Source organism: Thermobia domestica, chromosome 5 (genome assembly GCF_964235325.1).
Source record: "Thermobia domestica chromosome 5, izTheDome1.hap1.1, whole genome shotgun sequence".
Lineage (NCBI taxonomy): Eukaryota > Metazoa > Arthropoda > Insecta > Zygentoma > Lepismatidae > Thermobia > Thermobia domestica.
Genome location: NC_137458.1, coordinates 55991182 through 56011317, shown reverse-complemented (window position 1 = coordinate 56011317; position 20136 = coordinate 55991182). Strand labels below are relative to the sequence as shown.

The window sequence follows — 20136 nt, the reverse complement described above, 5'->3', positions numbered from 1 at the left end:
AGACAAACTGGAAATGTAATCAAACAAGCATAATTGATAATCATAATCAGTGTATCCAATAATGTAAACATTCACAAAACTCATTACCATGTTGAGTCTAATAGAGGATTTGGACACAAAAGCAAAATATAGCATAAATAACGTTACTAACTCTATTGAATTTCACGAAAATTGCTCTTTAAATACTTCCCAATAGTAATTTATAGTATACTTTCATTAGATAGTTTCTTTTCAATAAATTAGCACTAGAGGTCCGAGAAAGTAAATAACTTACGAACAATAACCCACCTACTGTAAAAACGGGTATAGCACAACATTCATCTCAGAATTTAAATTTTTCTTCAGCACCAACGATATTTTAACTGCACTTTTCATAAACAATATCAACACTTTCCTGTATAGATTTAACAATGATTCGGTAAATACATACTTAACTCCATTAAAGAAGATTATTAAACTCACAATATATCACATTGATATAAGTACTTATGTTACAGTTGACTGCAATAGAATATATTATGTATACATTGCCCATTTGCACAGTATTTTTTGAAAGGCCAAACCCTAATAGATAAGCACCTCCGCATGTTCGAAATTCAAAACTCTCCGCCAGAGGCACTGAACGTTTACATCTTTATTTCAGATTGCGTACTTCATGAGGAATACATTCCAAAGATTCATTTAAAAAGTGAGAAAAAAGTTTCTGGAACTGAATTGGGTACCATGCATATAACACAGCTTCTATTCTTTCGAGAATTAATGCTTATCATTTATGATATTGCTCCAGACGAATAGTGTATATGCAATTCGGTACTAAGTTGCATCATTTACGTTTCCGGAAGAAATCTACATAAAACTAGCTGCTTTCAACCTAATTACAATTGCTCTATATTGCCAAAATATCAGGAATATGCATTTCAGAGCAGATGTTGAAATTCGTTGTAATTTTTTCAGACCACTTCTAAAAAGTGTAGTCCATTGTCAAGTACATCACGCATGAATTTTCATATTAAAAGCATGGAAACCTGAGTATTATTAAGAAGCACCGACTGTAAAGCCAGAAATCACTACCTTTGTTAACTGTATTGTCCATGTGGCATTCTTAGTACATTGTGCGTGGGGAGTATATATATGATAAACGTAAATCGCATGTTCATAAATAGAAGATGCCAAACACCTAAGTTTATAGCGCTAGATTGACATCATCGTCGTCCGTGTTTCACATTCAGGTAGATTATTTTGCAATTTTGAGTAAGAGGAGGTGATTAAAGATTTCGTAGTGTGAACAGATTTTTGGCTGTTTTGTAGCTCTTGTAGAACTTCCTACAAACGTGTCCCTGATTCAGAACTGATTATAGCACTGTATGCTGTATTAACTATAAAGTTCTTTGTAAGAATCTCAGTTGTCAGGCAAAATAAGTTAGCTCTCTGTGTTTCAAAGATGGAAAACTCTCTGTGTTTGCTACTGTAGAAGTAACATAGGTGCACAGGTGATAGGTATACCGTGAGGGACTGTGATCATATCATGACGGTAGCTTGTCCCAAATAATATTTCGCGTCCTCCCATTTGTCATTTAAACAATTGGTCTCGTAACCGAGATGCGGGCTAGAAATATGACTACTGAAAATATTACCTTTACTTGCAAAGTTTCCTCTTTCCATAGCATGTTTCTCTAACGTTATTTAGGTTCGCGCAGCTTAAACAGTTGCTTTGACGACTGGTGGTAAATTTATCTCAATACACACCATAGGGATGAACTAGGAATGGGCGTCAAAGATCACAAACTCTGGATACCTTCAGCAAACAAATAACGTATCTACACAGAAGGTAATGCAATTTTGAACAGGGCTGTGTGAAAGTGCATTTTGGAAAACAAATGTTTATAAGGACCTTCTTCTTTACGACTACAAACTCAGACATTCCACTGAAAAACGCAAAGTAAGAAAATTAATACTGAATGTAGATCAGGAACGACAACATCTCATCACTGCAGATCTTTACAGTGAAAATCTCTATGAAATGTGTTCATAGTTTCCAACAAGCATCCAAAAATTTTCGAAAGCTATTATGTCCTCATTTATACAATAATGCAAATGCATATATCTCTCAAACGCATTACCTACTCTCCATATATCCTTGAAATCTAAATTTCTGGCATCACCATTTTCAATAGTTTCTACGGCCAGCTATGATTTCGAGCGGGAACGTCGGGAAAGTCTAGGAATAGCTATTCCCGCCCCGAGTACACGAGGTCCAGCTAGTACGCTTCGAAACTTTTTGTAAAACTTAAGCCTTAAAATTACATTGTAATGTTTCTTTACACTGTTTTCAGTTTAAATCAACATACGATAGCCTAAATTTGAATTTTATTAAGGTTTCTTTTTCCATATTAGTGGCGAGACCCTTGATCCTCCTTCATGGCCCAGATAGTTAATAAACACAGTTGTTGTATCAGATTATTGCATAATTAAAGGACTCAAAAATATTTATTCTGTTATTGATTGGAAAGTATGCCAAGTTGTATTTGTGATGCCAGGTTTCCAAGATAAAATCTCTTCTCACATATGGCTGGAGAAACTTCAAGTTGAATAATTCTAGACAATGTTTTACACTAGGGTAATTTTACTTAGCCGTAACCTGATCATCATTCAAGTATCTGAATTAACATTAATCAGAAAAACATTTACCAACATAATCTGAATTCCTTAGTTTTGTTGATTTGTCGTTCCGGCGCCCCCTCTGGTTGCTCTGCCCAGAGCGGTCGCCACGTTCGCCCCACCCACGCGACGGAACTGCATGGAAGTTCAAAAATAGCCTGGAAGCATCAACGACCTTGTACTAATGATATAGAGTTTCATTGATTCCACCGCTGTAGAACTTGGTAGCCGTAAAGCGAGGAAAGTATAAAGTGCATTTTGTACTTCTAGGAATATGAATTGGCGTCCTCTGAAGTCATTGCCGAAGGAATGGAACAGGTGGTAGTCTTAATATTCAATGTCCGGGGATTGTGGCGGATTCAATAGTGTTTCCCATCCAAGACGTAGATTGATGTCCAGCATCATCATAAGCACATGGAACTTAAGAGTTGTCGTGCAGCAGGAGGACCAATTTAAGATTCAGAAGTGCTGGCTCCATAGTCTTGAGTTTTTATTGAACATGGCTCAACTGGTGACAGTACACTGTTTTATTCATGCTCTGACCAACTGATAGGAGTTCCCAATGCACGATGCCACAAGAATTCCACTAAACACACAGGAAAACCTTCTTCTGATGCAGTGCTGGTTTCGGCTGTTTTATAACCGCTTCATGCGAGGCTAACTAATGAGGACGGTGACGCGAAGCTTCGTAGAGATCCCACTTTTCATCCCATGTCAACCAGAAATGGAACTTTCCTCAGACGACACAGCAGAGAAACACAGGTATTTGTTCGCCTTCCCCTCTGCCCCGGAGACAAATCATGTGAAATTCATCGACACGACTTGTAGTGCTTTCCACATGCATGGCGGTGCTGCCGAATGGTTTCACCACTACTAGATTTACTTCCTCAAATCTCTCGTCACTGTTTGCCTCAATTGCTGCCCGCAGATGTTCAATTTGTACATGTGTTTGTCTTCGTGGAGGTGGCGCGTTTCAGAGTGTCTCGTCACCGTTATTTAGCTTATTAAACCACCACTGCACTGTCCGCGTAGTCAAGACGCTCTCTCGAAAGGCCTGACATAGAGTATCTTTTGCCCCGCTGCGGCGGCATTTGACCCCAGTTTGAACTCTTACAGCATACACGCTCTTATACGCTCTGTAGAAGTCCTATATTCATTCTTCCCTTACGCAAATTCACGGTGTAACTGAACTGGCAGAATCAAGTAGTATGTTGAAATAAGCCCACACAAACAACTGACCTTCGTCTTATCTCCATTCGCATTCAATTCCTGGTGTGAGAGCTAATTGAACACAGACCCCCACAAAAAGCGAAAAATCTTTTTTGGTTACCTTTATTATTTGAATTTGAGAGTAATATCGTTAGCATTGAAACAGCACCTAGTAACAATTTGTCGGTTTCTTAACTCTGCCTATTAATAAAATGTGCCACACTTAAAACACGAATTGTTATTTGGTATAGGCTAACTTCTGAACGGAATGAGGTACACGTATGAATAATACACCAATTTTTCGCTTGATCTATGTAGATATTTTTAAATAAAAAGGCTGATATTGAAGTTTACATGTGTACAAAGTGTGTGTCTAGTGTTGCCAAATGTAAGTGAAAGTGTACATAAATATTTACCAAACATGGAAAATCGCATGTCACACATGTGCTTGGACGTGCAGTCCAGAATTTTCAGCACGTACTTGCTGTTGTATCGGTAGTTATCGTACTTGAAGAAGAACGATACATTTCCACCATCAGGTTGTCGAGGATTCTCCCATTAATGGCGTACCTGTAAAAACGTGCAACCTGTAACCACTTGCATGCTCATACCATATACCAGAAGCGGGAAAAAATGAATGTGTGTGCCAAATGTCAAGTTTCTATCTTGAATAGTAAGGGAGGGAGAAATTTTATCAAAAATCCCACCATGCCCCAAATTACCACGAAACACTATGATCTCAGGGAAAAAATCCTGAGACATCCCTAATTACCCTAGGGTCATGTGTCGCCCATATTCTCTTCTGAATAGAACTGCCTTTCAGGCGGCACCATTAACAAGTCTCCATCATGTATCTAAGGCGGGAAATTGCTGAAAAAAGATATTTTTTTGGTCTAAATTTTCCTTTTTTCAACTTTTAGCCCCTCTGGACCCCCCCTGTTTTAACGCAGAAATCTGAAAGAAAATCTCTTAAATACTACTCGGTTGACTGAATGTTTGTGCACAACTTCAATCTTCTAGGTGCAAAAATAAGCCCGCCAGAAAAAAAAATCAGAAATTTCCCCATGTTACCCTGTACAGAAGTATATTTTGAAAAAAAAATCACTGAGACATCCCTAATTACCCTAGAATAATAATTCGACCGTCATTCTCTTTAGAATGAAACGGCCTTTCAGACGGTATGACTCACCTGTCTCTATCATGTATGTGAGGCGGGAAAATCCTGAAAAACTTTAATTTTTTGGTCTAAAAATCCCTTTTTTCAGTTTTCCCCCTCTGGACCCCCCCTGTTTTTAACGCAGAGATATGAAAATAAATCTGATAAATACTACTAGGCAGGCTGAATGTTTGTGCACAATTTCAATCTTCTAGGTGGAAAAGTAAGACCGCCAAAAAAATTATACCCACCCCGTCCCATTTTTCCCTATATAGAAGTATATTTTTGAAAACATCCCTGAGACGTCCCTAATTACCCTAGAACAGTGATTCGACAGTCATTCTCTTCAGAATGGCATTGCCTTTCAGACGGTATGACTCGCGTGTCCCCATCATGTATGTGAGGCGGGAAAATGACGAGAAACGGGATTTTGGGGGTAAAAATATCTCTTTTTCATCCCTTTGCCCCTCTGGTTCCCTCCCTGTTTTAGCACTGACATCGGAACAAAAGATCTGGTAAATACTACTCAGTGAGCTGAATGTTTGTGCAAAATTTCAATCTTCTACGTAGAAAAATAAGCTCGTCATAAAATATTGAACATAGGCTTAGAAAATGAGAAAATAAATTTTTGAATTATGACGTCATCACCTCCTATGTTTGGACGCAGAACGGTCTGGAACCATACGTAATGTCTTTTACAAGGCCTCTGGACTTGGAAAACAAAAAAAACCCGGACGAACAAGCTCAAATAGAAGAGAAATAACGCAATGTACCATGAAAAATGCGTATGGTACAAAATTGTACAATAGGATCCCGAAAGGGCTAGTAACAACATTTTACGAAACTGGATCTGTACGAGATAAACCAAGCAATAGACAACCGCATGATTTAAAGAAGAGGTGATTCAGAACATTGAGTATCACATTTCGCAATCACAAAGAAAGTCAGTTCTACATACTGCGCACACGGAAGCATACCAAAAACGACAGCACAAAGAGCCTTTTAAAAAAAAGCACCACCTACTTGCACTTAAGATACACGCTGTGCAAGAATTGAAGCAGGAAAACGAAGTCGCACGTCTCAGATACTGTCGTTGATTTACATCGTTAATTAAACAGCAAAAAACTTATATTTTGGACAAGGTTTTCTTTAGTGGTGGTTCCATTGAAACAGTTATTTCAATAGCCAAAATTTACTATATTTTTCAACTGATAATCCCCATGTGTTTCACGAGGTACCACTTCATCCAGTGAAGATAGGTGGGTGTTGTGCAATTTCACGACCTCGAATAATTGGTCTTAGTTTTTTCAACACCGCAGTTGATGGTACCGTGTATTGTGATATAATCAGTTAATTTATTTTCATGCTTGAATCTGATGAACGCGATTGTTGGTTGCAATATGGGACTATATGTCACTCCTCAATTGAAACTATTGATTTGTTAACTGAGCTTTTAAGGCGACAATTTCGGTAAAAAATTTGTGACGCAGTCGCTCCTTGAAGTTGGCATCTCCAAACCTTTTTTTGTGGATGATTAAAACAAATCTTGCTTACAAATATCCCAAGAACTGTACAAGACCTGAAAACCAACCTCTGCAGAGCTATTGTGGAAATGAACCTGTGAACTTTCCGTGGAGTTGCTCGCAACATGTTAAGATGTCTGAATCTTTGTTTGAATGAGAATGACGGACATTTTTACATCTATTGTGAGACTATGTTTCGCTTCCTTCCACAGAGGGTTCCAGGATGCATGTAAGTTACGCATTTGTTTCTACTTTTTCAATATTTATATTTTTAATGTTATCAATGAGTCCATGCGATAAAGAGTACCTAAACGCACCTAATGTTGCACTTAAACACATATAGTGTTGCCAGCGCGTAGTGTAAAAGTTTACAATCCACATTTTCACAAGTATGCCATCAATGGCAGAATGCTGAAAAAGCTGATGGTGGAAATGAATCATTTTTCTTCAAATACGATAACTACTGATCCAACCCAGAAATACGCGCTGAAAATTGTGGACTGCATGTCCTTGCACCTGTGTGACGTGCGATTTTCCACGTTTTATAAATAATTGTTTCAGTCACTTACATTTGGCAACACTAGACACGCACTTTGTAGACACGTACACTTCAATATCTGCCTTTATGCTTAAAAATATCTATATGGATCAAGCTAAAAAATTGGAGTACGATTTACACGTGTACCTCATTCCGTTCAAAAGTTATCCTATCGCTTATTCGAACTTGCGTTTTAAATGGAACACCTGTACTATGCATGCAGAAATCGATGTTATCTATCACATTGCATGTAAGTATTTGTAATTCAATCTCTTTATTTTTCATATTATTTCAGGAAAATATAAAGAATGCAAGGCTGAAGGCCTAGTCTGTATGGCAGAAGAGGTTACCCGTAAGTTCACTACTACCTAAACTTGATTCTTAATAAACAAAAATACATCCATCATTCTCAGTATAGTTGAGGTGAAATTTTAACAGTGCTTAATATGACATCCTGTGTACAGAATAATATCTTTATGAGTACTCATTATGGCAGTATTTGAGTTGTAAAAATATTTTACATAAAGGCAGCATTAGTGTTAAACAAAGAAAGGTGAAGATATGCTGCTCTTTTCGAAATGACAATGTCGGTACGGAAATTCTGAAGTTAAGGATGCACTTCCCTTACCTCCAAGCGTAGATGTGGTATTGATGATGGAATCACGTTCCTTTTATTCTACTCTTTGAAAGTTCCCTCAGAGTTTGTTTCGAAACACTCTTGACCACTTTTGGGGCGTACAGGAGGGTGGAATGACAATAGGTATCCTTCATCTAGTCCTGGATCTTGGGGTCGTACCTATACTCACTTTTGCAAACGTCAGAACCGTGTTTTCCTCCTTTATTTGTTATTTTATTATGCAGTTTTGCCAAACATGTCAATAGTGATCAAGTAAGAATAAATGTTGATTTTAAAAATAAATGATTATAAGAAAGACATTGTAAAAAAAAAAGTATTATTGCTATTAATATTTCCATATAGAATATGGAAATACTTTGTAACGTTCTTTATATCTATGTTTTGTATCATTCGAGGGGTCCTTCTATGTAAGGAAAGAAATAAACACTCCGTAATATTTTCAGTATTCTTTTGATCATTATTTCCGTTGGTTCTAAGATAAATTACGTCTGAAATTAATTCTTATCCTAAGAATATTATTATTTTTAAAGGATATATAAACACATGAGTCACAAAAAGCATAGCATATAAAGATTGGTTGATCACCTGATTTGGAGTTTAGAGTCCCTTTAACCACCGTAACTATGTGAAGCGCAGACTTAAAACTTATTTTCATCTCATGTTGTTTCCTTCAGAACTCATACGTGTAAGATCTATATAAAACTAGTTGATTTGCTATGCACACATAAGATATATATGCGCGGTTTCAATACAATTACTTTTACACTTTTACTACAAAAGCAGCAAAAACGGACTCTTACAGATAAGAAAGATTTCAGTAAGATGAATAACAGAAGACGAGTAAACATTTCTGGATGTTTCGACCCATTCTTCACTTACTGTTTACATGACAATAACTATCCAAATCATAGATAAAGTAATATGAAACGACCAATAGAGGACAATGTGGCTTAGTGGTAGAATGTTTACCTATGGGAGGTCGAGTCCATGGTTCGATTGCCCAATAATTATTTCTCTGATTGACAACATCACATTCTTACTTTTTTCACGGTACTCTAGTTTTCACAGAACTTCTCATTCTACCAATTTTTCCATCATAACTCACTTCCCTTAATCATCCCCTACCATATACTAAAGGGCACAATCCTGTAAAGGTGAACTTTAAGATTTCGAAACGACCAACGCATGAATTTAGTGAACACTATGGCGGAAATCTAATATTTTCTAAAGTACAGCACACTACGTTGTATATGGTAAGTTGGATTTTCACAAAGTGAATGCATAGTAGGTAACCTGCAACTTGGAAGAGAATTTAAATGTTAGTCATGGGCAATTCAATTGCTTACTATTGTACAGAAATATCCATCCTCCAGTCATACAAAAATTCGTGGTCACAAACTGTGTTCAAAAAGTTTTTGCGACATTGTTATGGGTCATCAGATGTGTTATTTAGGTGTAGTTTCAACTATGTAACGTTTTTGTAAGGACTTATCCTCACTAGTGAGAAATTCAAGTATTTGAACACCTACAACATCATCTTTTCAGTGATTTGCCTCACTAAACGATTCAATAGCAGTCATTGTTTGATTCGGATGAAGAAGTTTAATAAGAAGTTCTCATGTATCTTTTAGCTCAGTTTACGAAAGTAGTATTGGCCTGACTTGGCCGAACTTTTAATTATCCAATTTAGGGTACCCATGGACCATAGCGAATGAATCAGGGATGCTTTGGCCCGGGATTACGTCACCTATTGAAATTTTGCTTATGCTTATTCAGGGCCGCACGTTGGTGCAATTACCTTGGCCAGGCTATGACGTAATAGAATTGGGAGTATTGGATCAGAGGTCATGATGATTCTTTAAAATTATTAAAAAATATTGTCTTGATGATTCATTACGTTATGAAATAGTACAGGTTTACGAAAGCTTTCGTTCCCTTTTATGGCATAAAATTTGGAGATTGTTATCCATGGACTAACACGGGTGCAAATAAAATCTTTAGTTTTACGTCCCACGCTTATGCCATTTAGGCTAAAGGAGACGGTGACGATGAGAAAGGAATGAAAGTGTGGGAGGAAACTGGAGCATAATGTTGCTCATCACAAAACTATTTGCGGGGTTTGAACCAGGGACCACATACAGCAGAGGTGAACGCTCTACCACTGATCCACCGCACCTCTACTGGTATGAATGAATTAGAGGTAGTTGGTTTGAGCTAATATGTTCGTTTGACGTCACTGAACTGGGATTTTTTAGCCTGGAACTTATGATGGCTTGTTTCGTTCCCTTTTATGGGTATAAAATTACCAAAACAAGGTTTGATCTCTTTCTTGATGACCTATTACAGTATGAATTAGTAGACCACAGTAATAGTATAAATTAGTATTAGTATTAATATGAAACTCGAAAACTTTGGAGTTCCTTTGTGGCTAACCGGTTAGCGTATGCGCCTTTAACGTGGGAGACCAGGGTTCGATTTCCGGAAGAAGCTCATGCGGTTCGGATTGTTATCCCTTTGATGAGATGGACTAACACTCGTGCAAATGAAATCTTTAGTTTTACGTCCCACGATTAGGTTAAAGGAGACTGTGACGATGAGAAAGGAATGAAAGTGTGGGAGGAAACTGGAGCATAATGTTGCTCATCACAAAACTATTTCGCGGGGTTTGAACCATGGACCACATACAGCAGAGGTGAACGCTCTACCATTAAGCCACCACCTCCATTACTGGTGCGAATGAAGTAGAGGTATTTGATTTGAGGTAATGTGATTATTTGACGTCGGGGTGACCCTATTTCACTTTTGGGACCCCCCACACATGGACCATAACGAATGAGTTTTGGTTCGGGATTGCATTACCTATTGAAATTTTGCTTATGTTTACTCAGGGGCAGGGATCACTCAGGACACATAAGATCACATTGATTTACATCAGGAGTTGGGGGGAGGAGAGTATCGCACCTCGTACTCTTTGATGAGTATAAAAATATTAAAATTTGGACGTTTTTAACTTATCCTATTATCTTTCACGAGACATTTTTTGTTGTATAATAGAGTACAATGGTTTATTTTTTGGGAGTTATCGTTCCCCTTTGGAGCCTTATTACGTTATATGGAGGCATATTTAAAATGATTTCCTTAAATTTGATAAGTACTATGTGATCCATTTTGTTCCGCTTCAGGTGTGAACATGGATACCTTGCAATCGTCCCGAGTTCAATTCTTGGAAATGTTGAATTTAATGTCCCCCCGTGAAAAACGATGGTAATGAGAAATGGGGGAAAACATGAACTTCCTTGACTGAGGATTGAAGCAGGGTCCTCACACACTAGAGAGAAGCGCTAAGCGACCGTACACGTGTGTTGATTACTATGCAATGGTCCCGAGTTTGATTCTTGGTGCTAGTGTTAGAAAATTTTAACGCCTCCCTTGAAACGATGATGAGAAATGAGAAAACATCATAAACTTACTTGCTTGCGGATTGAAGCAGAGACCTCACACATCAGACATAAGAGCTGAGTCACCATACTCCATTGAGAAGTTCAGTTTTTTGATTACTATGTAATGGTCCCGAATTCGATTTTTTGTGTTAGTTTCAGGAAATGTTGAGTTTAACGTCCCCTTGAAACGATGATGAAAAATGATAGGAGGAAACATGAACTTACTTCGTTGTGGATTGAAGCAGGAACCTCACAAGTTAGAGGCAAGCGCTGAGTCACCGTACTCCATTCAGTGCGAACAGTTTCGCATATGAAAAGAAGACGAACAGATTATGTTACATTACACATTTCAGTGCGAGCAGTTTACACGAGGTTTATGTTTCATATAGAAAGACAGAAGATCTGTGTTGTCATCTTTTTACTTCGAGTGCGACTTTGACCTTGAAGAAAACCTTGCTGACTCAGTGCTAAGCATTGACGTATACACATAATCTTATTGTTTAGCTGGCTGTATTTAGAGATGAATCAGACATTTAAGGTTGTTGGTTCGAATCTAGTTGTGTTCGCTGTAACTTAGTGCCTGAGCGATACTTACCGAAATTTTCCAGTGTTGCCAACACTATCAGAATGAATCGATTCATTTAGTCGGAGCAGTTTCGTGACGAAAACTGATTTTTTTTTGCACACAAAATTTTTTCTGAAACAGAATTTTGTTTGTACATAAAAAAATTTTCTGAAACAGTCTTCTGTTTTGTACACAAAAAAATTTCTGAAACAGAATTTTGTTTGTACATAAAAGTTTTTCTGAAACAGTTTTTGTTTTGTACTCAAAAAATTTCTGAAACAGAATTTTGTTTTCGTACACAAAAATTTTTCTGAAAACATTTTTTTTCGTAAACAAAAAATTTTCTGAAACTGAATTTTATTTTGTACACAATTTTTTTTTATTTCGTACACGAAAAAAATTCTGAAACAAAAATTTAGTTTTATTTTTTTTCGTAAAACATTGATTTATTTTATCGGTAAACTGATTCAGAAAAAAGAAATTGAAATCGCAGTACATGAAAAGAATTTGATTTTAGGATGTGAAATAAAACACGGAATCATGTTTTTGTACATTTATTTTTAGCATGTGAAATAGAATACAGAATTTCTTTTTCTTCAAAGGAAGACGTGTTCGTGACGGGTACAAATTCTGTAAAGAGAAAATAAAACATATGAATATGCATTTGAAATATTTATTTTGTTTCCTGTGAAAGAAGAAAAACAGATTATTAACATCGAACTAACTGTTCAAGAGAGAGTGATGTGAGAAAAAGAAAAGCAAATGGGACGTACCTGAATTCTTTTTTTTCTCCACTGGTTTCTGCAAGGTGATGTCATCTGAGTTTGTCTCCGTTCGTGCATCGTTGAAGAATGTCCCGTGCACCGTCTTTATTCTTTGCCCCGTCTTTGGGAAGTGATGTTGGTGGGATTAGGGAAAAATATGGCTGTTATTCTGTTCTGGCTTTTTTATACCCATAGGGCAATGTCTCGTATGTGTCTGGTATTAATCGGCGTTTTTTATAGTTGAAACTGTACTTCTCTTCTTCAGGTTTTGTGACAAGATGATGATCGTGGGTTCTGTAAATTTTATGTGGCGTGCTAATGGAGATTTTTTCACTCGATTGATTTATGATCATTTGCTCCAGACTATTGAAATTTAGCTTTTGACTTGCAGTATAATTGAGTGTGAATCCACGAATTTTGCATACATAACTGGTTGATTTCGTGTCGGGGTTGTAGATTTCCAAGGCGTACTGTTTTGGGCCACCAGACACGAATTTTTTAATGTATGCTTTTGGTCCAATTGATTCCAGTTCATTTGACATTGAACCAAGAAATACTTCTGGTTCTATTGTGGGCTGTGATGGTCGCTGCGTGAATATTACAGAATCTGTATCGAAATATAGTATTCTTTCTTGCAGCAATTCTAAATATTTGTAGAGTTCCAGACGAGCTTGACACGTTGTAAATGCTCCAAGGACAACATTAGCATTGTGATTTTGTACTGGAACATCATCTTCATACTGCCAATAAAGGTATAACAACGAATCATTAACAGGTAAAATTTTGTTGACTTTTATGTCTGGAGCAGTTAATTTCTGATACAGTTCTCTGGGGTCGTTAATGATGGTCGTTTGGCTGAAATTGTCTCTTATAGCGAGTCGTCCCCAGAAGGCATTCAAACAGAGCTTTGCAAGACTACGACGTGCTGAATTTGAAATTATATTTGTGGCATCCAAAGTTATGCCTTCATTTTGTTGTACCACTTGAATATACTGCTGCTTTTCTTCTTCGGTGACGCAATTGGCAGGCCAACCAGAAGCTTCCAGCTTCGATTTCAAAAATGTGTTAATGTATTCGCTGAATAATCCGCCAGTCTTGCTTTCTGGATCATATACGGTGATGTCGTAATCCCAAATTTCGTAAATTTCAATGACTTGATACCCAAGTTCAATGGCTTTTTGAATTTCATAGGACACCCACGTTCCTGTTAGACTTCGTTCACTGTCCGAATGTGTACATTCAGAATCTTGATTTAATGCTGTGGCACAGGCAGCACAAAGTGGAAACAACAACTTCTTATTTGAGCGAAATGGCAGCACTGGATGAAACACATTTCTGCTAGGCAAAATTTTCAACTTGACTAATCCGTTGACATCTTGAATGTCGGGCATTTCTGGATCTCCCTGTAGATATATTCGTGGATGCCCTATTGGATACCGTCCACATTTATTCACATAAGGATACAGGGAAACGATATCCAAGAATTTTATTTCTTCGTCTTCATTTTCATTTGCGACGTGGTACAATTTAATGGCATTAACACGACCACCATAGAAGCTGTCTCTTGTATTTAATGGTGTCTTATTAGTATAAGGATGTGTGCTTAAAGAAGAGGCCAATGCTGGATTGGATTTTAACACTTGACGAAATTCACATTCCCACATTTCATGTACTTTATATCCCATGGATCGTAATAACTTCATTTTACGCTGTGTTCTCTCGTAGCGATAATTCATCGTTTCTTCGGAGTTCTCATAAATGGGCTGATCACGGCCTGTAGGGCACATAGAGTACAGCCATGGAATCTACAGCCTTCAAATTCATACACGTGTTCCTCTTTAGTGTCGGGATCTTTGTAGTAGCCGTCCAGATGAAAACCAGCAACATAAACTTCTTTCCCTTTTGCCGCATGCAAAATTGGATGGCCCTCTTTTTCTTCCATGTAGGCAAGCCACTGCAAAGCAATCCGTGACTGATTGTTTCTGTGACGGTATCCTCGTGCAGGGAGAATGCTAATAGTATTGGGTTTTAAGAAATTTCGTCGAAATACTAAATTGCACGCACTCGCCAAAGTGATAGCCTCCAGGAAAGGATTGGCGTGAGTTTCTTGTTCAAAAGGGGTCATGAAAGATATACAAGCCATTCGAAGTACGTTGACGTCCTGGACACAATAGTTCACCAATTCTTCTTGGAAAATAAACGTATCGTTCTGGTGTTCGTTATACCATGTCATGAATTTTTCTCGTGCATCCACTTTCATTTCATCTGCACCATAATAATGGATGTCCGGTAATTTTCCCACATACGTTTGATTTGCAGCAGTATTAAAAAAGTGTGGAAAATATCCTTTGGTCGCTGGTAAATGAAATGCCTTGGATAATTTACTTAAAGCCATTGGCATGAAATTTAAGGAGTCAATAAACGATAAGTGATTCACTTTCATGCTTAAAATTTTTGCTCCGTTCAAGATCAAAGTAGGTTTCAATTCATGTTCTTCCACTAAGGATTTAAGAATAAAATGACCATCATATCCCTTAGAGTTATGTGCCAAAGATACAATAAGTTTGATGTTGGGTCGTGGTTGACGTAAATACGCAAGAAAGGCATTGATCGGATCATCTTGAAAAATATGTTCCCGCTGTCCACAAACTTCACACGGATGATGTATATCTTCATCTTGAACACAGTTGTAACATACTTGTTGGGCCACCAGTAAATTGGGCTTATGAATAAATGTGTCTTCATCGAAGAAAGTATCCTGTGTGGCTTCGATATCATAGAAGACAATCATAGCCTTCTTGGCATGTAACACTGATGGAACTCCAGGTTTTAATTGAGTCGTATCAGGCTTCATGTAGCATTGGTGAGTAGACGTAACGTGTTTACGACACACATTACAAAAATAATCAGTACAATGATGTTTTCTTTCCCCTGTATGGACAAACGGATAAATGCGTAGACATTTGGCACACTGTTTCACCATCTTGCATATTGGTTGGCCCTTATGATATGGTACAGTCAGATGATTTGTATAGCATGTTTCACCATAAAATTCACGATTGCATTCTGGGCACTGCTTCTCCGTATTGGTCTTACTGCATGGCGGTTTCTGCAAACATTTCTCACACATGGCCGAACAGTTCTTAGCGTGTCTATTAAGATGATCATATTTTTTGTGGCATGCAGCACAGTAATAGTTGGTAGAAAAAACAGACGTTAATGATGTGATGATGTCATAATGAGAATTGATGCACATTAAATTGATTGGAATTTTGTCTTCGCCACCCGGCCCTTCATACAGAATATCTTCTCCGGAAAAGCTAGTGTATACGGTAAGTTTATAATTGGTCAAGTATCGTTGCAATTGTCGCAATTCTTCCACGGATCCCCCATGCTCTAAATTCACTGATGATCTGGATAAAAGTTCATGTACGGCTGGGAGAACAACACACTTGCTCTGGTCATGATATTGTCTGTACAGTTTCTTGTTCGTATCCTTATATTTCTTTAGGCCAATAGCAATCACAATCGCATAAGCCAAGCAATTCTTGTCGGTGTTTTTTACTCGTAGGATGCCTTTCTTGCATTTTAATAATTCGTCGTTTGATAAAAGACCTCGACGCACTAATCCAAATCCACGGGGCACATCCACATGATGAAAATGTACAATGAACGGTTCGTTCATGAGAAAACTATCGTTACTTTGAAGAATGCGATCAAAGGAAGCCCATAAAGTCTCCAGTGTCAAATTACTTGCACGCCGAAAAGATAAATAAAACGGTTTGTTCTTCTCATCATGAGATAAAATCGATAATCCAACCATCGATAATTCGTCGACATTTTCCAATAAATAATCCAACATCTGTTGAAAGGAGGCCTGAACCCACTCAACAATATCGGTGTCACTGGTCGGAGCATTGATTTGAATTTCCAGAATTCGTCCTTCGAGATTAAAACGCCGATAATGTCTATTGATTTCTCGCAAGACAGTAAAGCCAGAAGTAGCCATATTCAAATAGGAAAAAGGTAAGGTAAAACAAAAAGGAATAGGCAAAGAAAACAAATATCTAAAACGAGAAGAAAAAAAAGCACGAATTAAAATTGAATTCAGAGATCACTACGTTATCAAAATGACTACACGTTCAATCCTAAAAGAATTATCATATCTCAAATAGTTCTACTACTGAAACGTTTTATTGTCGTCATACTGGAAATCAAACCCGGGACCAACATCAACATGTAATTGACCTAAGTTTGTGTAGTGATAAAAAGAATGAATGAAATTGTTTTTTCTAACTGTGCTAGAGAATTATTGTAGTAAGCATTTTTCCTCTCACACTGAACTTTAAAACGTATGACGAACATGAAACGAAAACAAAATCTCATGCGCTTGCTTTTTTCAAGCGGTTAGACAAGGAATACTCGAATTCAATTCTCGGCGGGAGATCAGATCCCACATTAAACTGAAGGTCCACGTCTCACATTGTAGGGAACAAATTCGTGCGTAGTTTCTTTGTTTACGTTAATGGTAACTTTCAGAAACTGAGCTAAGTGGCTAGCGTTACGCACCTCTGGCCCGGGTTCAACACCCAGTATGCGCTCAGATTCAACATTAAGCTGTATTCCTAGCCCCCCACTACTGAAGGGACGCTAAACCAAAATCAACAAATTTCTCGTGCTTACTTCTAATGTGTGGGATTTCCGGTCAAGTAAGTGAGGGTTATTCTTCCATTTGCTAAATATTTCATGCTAAAATAAAAACAGTGATAACAATGTTATCCTCATGCTAAAGCACTTCATTGATATTAAGAAAACGCGGTTGATACTTACCTCAAATTCAAGGAACGGAGTAAAGTCACGCTGTCACTAGAGGTACACCTTCGTTCATTCACGATCTTCGTGGAAGTAGGACTTGAAAAATGAAAATGGATTTTTTATTTAGGCCAGAAACGTGTTCAACTATAAAGTGACATCACTATCAGCCAATCAAAAACAAGGAAACTAATAAATGACATCACGAAGAACAAATGAAAACAAAGAATTCATCATGTATCATGAGCCGAAACATGATGTAACAATCGATCGTAACGTCTTTTCTCCTTACTCATCAATCGTTACGACATTTAGTATCGCGATTTTGATCATGACATCATACCGTTGACTCGTTAGTTTATTACGACATTCAAATTACCACATCTAAAATGTAATTCATTTTCCTTAAACTTGATTGAAAAAATGTAACACTCATCGATATGTTATGAAACTGTCTTTGAAATAAATGTAAAGTTGATCTTTAAAAGTCCGTCAGCTGAGAAAAATGATGATGTAGTACTCTTCGTAAAAGCACATGCTGCAATTTCACCATAACAAACTTCTACGCTTAACAACGAGCAGAAATGTGTAATGTAACATAATCTGTCCATGTTCTTTTCATACGTGAAATTGCTCGCACAGAAATTAAAAACTTCTCAATGGGGCATGGTGACTCAGCTCTCGTTTCTGATGTGTGAGTTCTCTGCTTCAATCCGCAAGCAAGTAAGTTTATGATGTTTTCTCATTTCTCATCATCGTTTCAAGGGGGACGTTAAAATTTTCTAACACTAGCACCAAGAATCAAACTCGGGACCATTGCATAGTAATCAACACACGTGTACGGTCGCTTAGCGCTTCTCTCTAGTGTGTGAGGACCTTGCTTCAATCCTCAGTCAAGGAAGTTCATGTTTTCCCCCATTTCTCATTACCATCGATTTTCACGGGGGGACATTAAATTCAACATTTCCAAGAATTGAACTCGGGACGATTGCAAGGTATCCATGTTCACACCTGAAGCGGAACAAAATGGATCACATAGTACTTATCAAATTTAAGGAAATCATTTTAAATATGCCTCCATATAACGTAATAAGGCTCCAAAGGGGAACGATAACTCCCAAAAAATAAACCATTGTACTCTATTATACAACAAAAAATGTCTCGTGAAAGATAATAGGATAAGTTAAAAACGTCCAAATTTTAATATTTTTATACTCATCAAAGAGTACGAGGTGCGATACTCTCCTCCCCCCAACTCCTGATGTAAATCAATGTGATCTTATGTGTCCTGAGTGATCCCTGCCCCTGAGTAAACATAAGCAAAATTTCAATAGGTAATGCAATCCCGAACCAAAACATCTCTAACTCATTCGTTATGGTCCATGTGTGGGGGGTCCCAAAAGTGAAATAGGGTCACCCCGACGTCAAATAATCACATTACCTCAAATCAAATACCTCTACTTCATTCGCACCAGTAAGGGAGGTGGTGGCTCAATGGTAGAGCGTTCACCTCTGCTGTATGTGGTCCATGGTTCAAACCCCGCGAAATAGTTTTGTGATGAGCAACATTATGCTCCAGTTTCCTCCCACACTTTCATTCCTTTCTCATCGTCACAGTCTCCTTTAACCTAATCGTGGGACGTAAAACTAAAGATTTCATTTGCACGAGTGTTAGTCCATCTCATCAAAGGGATAACAATCCGAACCGCATGAGCTTCTTCCGGAAATCGAACCCTGGTCTCCCACGTTAAAGGCGCATACGCTAACCGGTTAGCCACAAAGGAACTCCAAAGTTTTCGAGTTTCATATTAATACTAATACTAATTTATACTATTACTGTGGTCTACTAATTCATACTGTAATAGGTCATCAAGAAAGAGATCAAACCTTGTTTTGGTAATTTTATACCCATAAAAGGGAACGAAACAAGCCATCATAAGTTCCAGGCTAAAAAATCCCAGTTCAGTGACGTCAAACGAACATATTAGCTCAAACCAACTACCTCTAATTCATTCATACCAGTAGAGGTGCGGTGGATCAGTGGTAGAGCGTTCACCTCTGCTGTATGTGGTCCCTGGTTCAAACCCCGCAAATAGTTTTGTGATGAGCAACATTATGCTCCAGTTTCCTCCCACACTTTCATTCCTTTCTCATCGTCACCGTCTCCTTTAGCCTAAATGGCATAAGCGTGGGACGTAAAACTAAAGATTTCATTTGCACCCGTGTTAGTCCATGGATAACAATCTCCAAATTTTATGCCATAAAAGGGAACGAAAGCATTCGTAAACCTGTACTATTTCATAACGTAATGAATCATCAAGACAATATTTTTTATTAATTTTAAAGAATCATCATGACCTCTGATCCAATACTCCCAATTCTATTACGTCATAGCCTGGCCAAGGTAATTGCACCAACGTGCGGCCCCTGAATAAGCATAAGCAAAATTTCAATAGGTAACGTAATCCCGGGCCAAAGCATCCCTGATTCATTCGCTATGGTCCATGGGTACCCTAAATTGGATAATTAAAAGTTCGGCCAAGTCAGGCCAATACTACTATGAATTTTACGAAAAATATATACTAAAATTTAGGTAATGAATGAGACAGAAAGAAACATCTTGGTTCTGTTAAAAATAGGCGTGGTATGTATTTTTATTATTTATATGTTTTCCTGGATTTATCAACAAGACATTTCCAGGAAAACTATTATTTTTAAATTTAAAAGCTTTCAATGTTATAAGAGTAGATTATGATAACGCATTGAGGTAAATTATATATTTATGAGTAACTATTTTATGTATTGCCATGTAAGACGCACTTGTGTACAATTTG

At 37.6% G+C, this 20136-nt stretch overlaps 1 protein-coding gene across 1 annotated transcript in view; it reads left to right on the top strand.

The window, feature by feature from the left end:
* Window positions 1-20136, top strand: part of LOC145685090 (uncharacterized) — a 73615-nt gene that overhangs the window by 34969 nt on the left and 18510 nt on the right. Inside the window, exon 7 of the mRNA XM_081757433.1 lies at window positions 7380-7436. Coding sequence (XP_081613559.1) covers window positions 7380-7436 — 57 coding nt within the window. The remainder of the gene's footprint in view (window positions 1-7379; window positions 7437-20136) is intronic.